Source organism: Antrostomus carolinensis, unplaced genomic scaffold (genome assembly GCF_000700745.2).
Source record: "Antrostomus carolinensis isolate BGI_N321 unplaced genomic scaffold, ASM70074v2 scaffold179, whole genome shotgun sequence".
Lineage (NCBI taxonomy): Eukaryota > Metazoa > Chordata > Aves > Caprimulgiformes > Caprimulgidae > Antrostomus > Antrostomus carolinensis.
Window position 1 is genome coordinate 57,124 of NW_010337581.1, and position 6,000 is coordinate 63,123.

The 6,000-nt window shown below is 38.1% G+C and overlaps 1 protein-coding gene across 1 annotated transcript in view; it reads right to left on the minus strand.

Moving 5' to 3' along the window:
- Nucleotides 1-5,141, minus strand: part of LPCAT1 (lysophosphatidylcholine acyltransferase 1) — a 51,387-nt gene extending 46,246 nt beyond the window's left edge. Inside the window, exons 1-2 of the mRNA XM_010175202.2 lie at nt 5,005-5,141; nt 3,298-3,512 (exon numbers count right to left, since the gene is read on the minus strand). Of these exons, the coding sequence (XP_010173504.1) occupies nt 3,298-3,512; nt 5,005-5,138 (349 nt within the window). The 5' untranslated portion in view covers nt 5,139-5,141. The remainder of the gene's footprint in view (nt 1-3,297; nt 3,513-5,004) is intronic.
- Between the last annotated feature and the right edge of the window lie 859 nt (nt 5,142-6,000).

Below are 6,000 nucleotides of genomic sequence, written 5' to 3' on the forward strand. Positions count from 1 at the left end.
TACTGACCACTAACTGAAGAGGTTGTAACTCTTCTGTCAGAGCAAAAGAGCATTTTTTAATTTGGGTTTTGTTGGTGTTGGTTTTTGTAGTTTGGTTGGGTTTTGTTTTGCTTGGGGTTTTTTTTCATTTTCCTAAACAGAAGGAAGTTGTCTGATAGAGTCACAAGACTTAAGCCTGCTTCTGAAATTGGACTTCATGGTCCAGGAGAACTGCCTTCAAGTTAGAAAGCAGTAAAACACTGGTACACAAACACACTTGTGGAATACTTCCAATCCCATAAAGAACAGGCCATTGATCATCTGGACTTAAAAGTGGATCAAAAGCTTAATATTCCATGCCTGGCAAACTAAGGGTACAATAATACAGGCAGTTGCTCTAGAAACCTATTAAGATACTTTCAAAACCAATCTTGGTAACCAGTTAGCAATCAAATCTTTTTATGTCTGGTAAAGCACCTGATCCCTCGGGTACACAACGTACAATGTCCTGATAAACGCTGTCATTATATCAAAAAGCCAACTTATTTATATCATATTTGGATATTCTGGATGAAGATCTACCCTTCACCCCAAGTCCTCACCCTTGGAAATTATCTTCAAATTTCCTCTACTGCTTTATTTTTTACCTGCTGAAGTCTGCTCATAGAGTTAAATGAATGTAATTTATTCAAGACTTCCCAGGAGATTCTTAATTGAGTCTTGTTAATGGTCATTGAGAGATAGCAAAGTTAGGATTATAAATGGTTGGCTCCAAAACTTCACTGGAGACGGTACAAGAAGTTTACAAGATTTAGAAAAACTGAAGAACATAAAAAAACAATTCTGACCTCCCTGGGATAAGTTCTAGATGAATGTCTAGCGTGTTGACAGTTCACCACACAAACCAAGAAAAACACGGCCACCTTTTCATAGATAGCACAAGAGGAAATACCAGTGGTCCAGCAACATGAAATACATTTTTGTGTGTATGTATGTAAAGAAGTGTAAATAACATTGGAATTAAAATACTAGATCAAAGGAGAGGATAGTCAGTACCATCTGCTTCACAAAAAACCTCTTTCAAGCAGTAATAGAAAAAAAAAAATTTTTTTAAAAATCACAGCTTCTCTCCACTGGAAAGTTTTTACTAAATTTTAAGGCAAAGTAATCATTACAGCAATTACTTACCTCTCTGTTAAGGTCTATTTACTTTAATAACACAAAGTGCTGCAATTAATGTTGCTTATATAAAAGTATTCCTCTAAAAACAAAAAAAAATGGTTCTGAACCCTGAATCCCAGTTACGACCTTTGCCATGCCTTATTTCCATGGTATTTTTCTGAACACTTCATAAGGGACTACGTAATTTTTGTGGCTGCATGACATAAGCAAATACAGTTGTACAGGACAAAATACTCATTTACTTGACTGCACTGTACATTCTTGTAATATTCCATCAAAATACTACATATAGCTTTCTGGGGCTTCTGTGTTTGTGTAACTGGTTTTGCTCATACATGAAAAAAATCAAGTGAATAATTTTTAAAAGTTATTGTAGTAAGTCTAAACTTTCAACTGAATCCTTTAAAAGTCACCTTAAAACTAATTTATCTATATAGGAAATAGTTTGAACTAGTCAACGTGCATTATTTGTGCTACATTCAGTGTAACTACAACCTCCATAACCCTATGGATTCTCCTCCTGCTTTCCCACTAGTCCCCAGTGAATCTATTACATGGGGTAGTTAAGCACCTATTAGAGCATTCTGCCAAATGCCATTCCGCCGTTTCATCACATTTCAGCAACACAACATGGCCCAGAGTTACTTCATCCAGTCCGAGTCCTCCAAACAGTCCAGGAGTAAAGGAGAGCGCCACATGGACTACTTTATTTTGCAGAGCTGGCAATTATTAAACAGTCAATTGAGACAGCCAAGAAAGAAGATAAATCTGCCCGGGCTTCCATGGCTGGACCGCTCATAAAGCCCATGTTGGCCTTGATACAGCCATACTGTACAGGAGTGTCAACATACAGTCTCACAACAGTATCTTCTTTCAGTACTGGACAAAGGAGTTCAATTTATTTTTGTTTTCACACTATGCTTGTTTGTACATGTTTGTTTTTAAAAACACATATCTACACCCTTTTTGTTCAAGCATCTATTCATTTTTACACAGATTTTTTACTGCCACAAACTTTTACTAAACTCTATTAGTCAGGTATTCAATGAAATTGAGATACAGCTACAGTTCTGGCCTGAGCTCTATCTGATACAGAGAGACCTTTACACCAAGAGATTTCCTACACAAAGCTTCCAGGTGTAACCACTCACCATTTGTGGTCACATCTCAGCGTCTGGTTTTGAACACATCCTTAAAACCACATTGTCTAATGAAATTTTAGGACTATGTCAACATCAACAGCATGATCCCACTTAGTTGCAAAAGAACTCAAAGCTTTTGTTTAGACTTTTAAATTAAAAAGTCCTTACCCAAGGCCAAAGCAAAATCTTTTGTCCTTTTCATGCTACCCTTAAGATCTATATAATGAGACACAGGAAGATTCTTTGAACTTTGTTGGTCCCTAGACATGACACGGTGGGTTTACTGAAAATGCTTCTGCACAGACTTTAGTTAGAAGTCTACAAGCTTAAAGGCTTACACATTTTTTTGCCACAACTGCACCAAAAAATCCCAGGTCTCTCTCAAGCCATTGTGAGAATCTACACTGATAATTCCAAAGACAGTATTCAAACACTACAGATTTGGGGCATCTCTCTGTCTTATAACTAAATCTGAGTGCATAACAATCTGCTTTTATTCATCTCTCACACTCTACCTGAAACAAAATTATTGAGCGTGAAGGATTAGCAGCACTCCCTCAAGGCAGAGTACCATTCAGAGGACACAACATTCCTAAAACACGTCTGGGATGGCACCCTGACTCACACCAAGAAAGAATTTTCGGTGGACTTCCTCTGAAGCCTCATCCTTTGCTTCTATAGTCCCATCCTAACTTGTTTTTTTATTTGCTGGGTCTTAAAATATTTCAATTTCACGTCAAATCTAAGCATGAGTTCTGTAGGATTGTTTTGACCTTGTATATTGATGCAACTTTGGAGAAAGGGAAAAAAACAACATCCCCCCTCAATTTTTTCTGTTGACTTTCAACATCGACCAGTAAAAAACCCCAAAAAATCTCATCATACCTTATAGCAAAATTTTCTTTGTGTTTCAGGCCTTCTCATACACAACCAGTGAACTTCCTAAGTAAACATTTTTAATCGTTCTTGAAAAATAAAGTATCTACCAACTTACTTCCCCAAAGAGGAATATCTTTGCTTTCTGCTTTCATCACAATGGAGGCGAAGGTCATAGTCACTGGAATGGCATCAAAGTAGGAAGAATGGGGAGCCACAGTTAATATTGCTGCTTCCTCCGGCAATGCCCGTCTGCCTTTTACATTTATCCAGTGAAATCCACCAGCAAGCCACATCATCCTCATAATTGCTTTCAGCAAAATATCCACTATCCTGTAAAGAGTTGAGAAATCGTTATGCTGACACAGGAATACTTTAAAATAATAAAAACGTTACATAAAATCTTTACAAGCATGACAGAAGTACAGATAGGATACGCTGCTTAAACAGAGTGGGAACACTGCATAGACCTTTTCTTTTTTCTTTCTCAGCAGGTTTAGGACCACTTTCAAGGTAAGACACCATTCAATTTCATTTCATGCCTGAATATTAATTCTTTTTAATCACAGTAAGATTGGCATTTATTCTATCACTAAATTTTTTTTTGATTCAGACTATGACTGTTGAGTTTCTTCTATACAACATCTAACAATGCTTTCTAGTAACTCCAAAAAAGCTCTAATAAACCAAGTCCTGAAAAACGCTACTAGGATATTGCTAGAATGCAATAACCCTGACTCGTTGGTTTCTACAAACAGCAGAAAAACATTGGGCAGAGATTCTCAAACATGGAGATGCCTGCAGAAAACATCTGGGAGCTTTGGTAATATTTACTTTCTTCCCTTTTCCTCATCTCCTGAAGTGTTTTGTTTTGGGTTTTTTGTGGGGTTTTGTTTGCTTGTTTTTCAAACTGAAAAGAGAAACATTTATTTTGAACCAACAGAGTGCAAAAACCAAACACCACAAATTGTTATACACAAGGGAACGGAGGCTGGAGAGCAGGGCAACACTGAAAACTGGATGAAATGGGGGAGGGAGAATTTAAAAAGCTTCAAAATAACTGTATGCAAAATTGAATGCAGTCCATGATTCCTTTAGTTATTACACTGATATCTTTCCAAATGAAATGTAAAGTGATATGCCTCTGTAGTTCTCAACATCCTTCCCTCCTGTGATGCAAAATACAATCAATTTCCCTCATGCTAGTGTCAGCTCCTAATTTTAAAGTTCTCTACAAAAGAGGCAATACACTCCTCCTTCCTTGCTCCTCAAAGAGCAGTTTTCACGGATGGATGAACACTTATCTTGCATTCCACCTTAATCAGCATTCCAATATCAAAACAGGCACAGACTTATTAATAAGCACCAAAGCATGGGGCAAGCACTCGGAGAATCAAGAGAAGTTTTGTAATTTCATCACAGGGTAGCAAACAATGGGGTGAAGCAGCTTAAAACAACAATTTAGAATATGCAATCTGGGCACATTCCATAGTGTCAATTTTCATAATAAGAAGTTGACATTACAGGAATAATTGAAATTGAAGGATGTCACAATGAAGCTTCACACTACATCCTCTTCAAAGATAAGAGGCCAGAGATGATCAGGTTTTCTCCCTGTTATTCTGGGGTCACCTAGTAAATCAAACAGCTGAGGTATTTTTAGTTTCCTATCAGAGGAAAGTCTTAAAATAACATTTTTTACATTTTTCTTTTGAAGAGAAAAGCAGGTCTGTGGGACAGATACAAGGCATTTCCAGTATTCTCCATTTCAAACTGCTGAACTAAATAATGATCCTCTCAGTATTTCACCACATCAGTAACTCACTTTCGCCACCAGGAGAGGGGCTTTTCAAGTTGTTGCTCGTCAGATCCCATTGAAGCAATGAATGCAAAAGGCCAGGCCAGCAACATCATAAAAGCAGCAAAAAAGAGTCGGATAGGAAACAGAGTCAAGGTCATGAAGGCAATCTGCAAAATCCAAAACAAATACATTATTCCAACACAATCTCGGACTGAAAAATACAGTAATCCCTAGAAACTGAACTGAAGATTTAACTTAAAAATATCTAACATTAAAAACAGCAGAATATGCTTCAATTCAAACAAATAATGGTGGTGCACACATAACAATTTTTTATTCACCAATTTTAGTTATAGCTGAAACACAGCAAACTCTTTTAAGCTAGGGCAGTCCTATCTTTCCACACTCCTTCAGACCCTACGCTTGTCAGTGAATACATCCGCATGCTCTTTTCCCCTTCTGCAGCCTCACATTAAGTAAATATTTAGCATGGGTGTGTTGTAAATCTTATTGTACTACAGAGAAGTCAGTCCATCACAGCAGCTCCCAGCCAGTGACGTGCACTTCTTCAGCAGGGTGGATTCACATGGTAATACAGGATCCAACCCAGAAAGCTCTTCCAGGACTGAGCAGGCACCAGTTCCTCTGGAGTATGTTTCAGAAGCAGGGGGGAACACCATGGCTTCCTGGTGAACCTAGTTGCTTCTGCACTTCCTCTAAGCACTCTAGTTCTTGAAGAGACCACTCCCAGCCATTCAGCCCTCTGCCTTCAACCCTGGTGAAAAACATGTCATGTTGGAGCTTTTCCCGAAGTCTTTTGAAGAACTTTCCCAAAAGCAGTGCCTTTCCTGAGCTGTTTGGAGTTGTTCCTAACTGTCCTCCAGAAAACACAACTTAGCAAGTATCTGTGCAATGATCCACTTGCTCTAGGAAACAGTTCCAGGAGCCAAGAGTCTCATCCTTCTCACTCTAAGGACAGGAAGAAAGAAAAAAAGCTCTTGAAGTGGATGACTGGCAAAG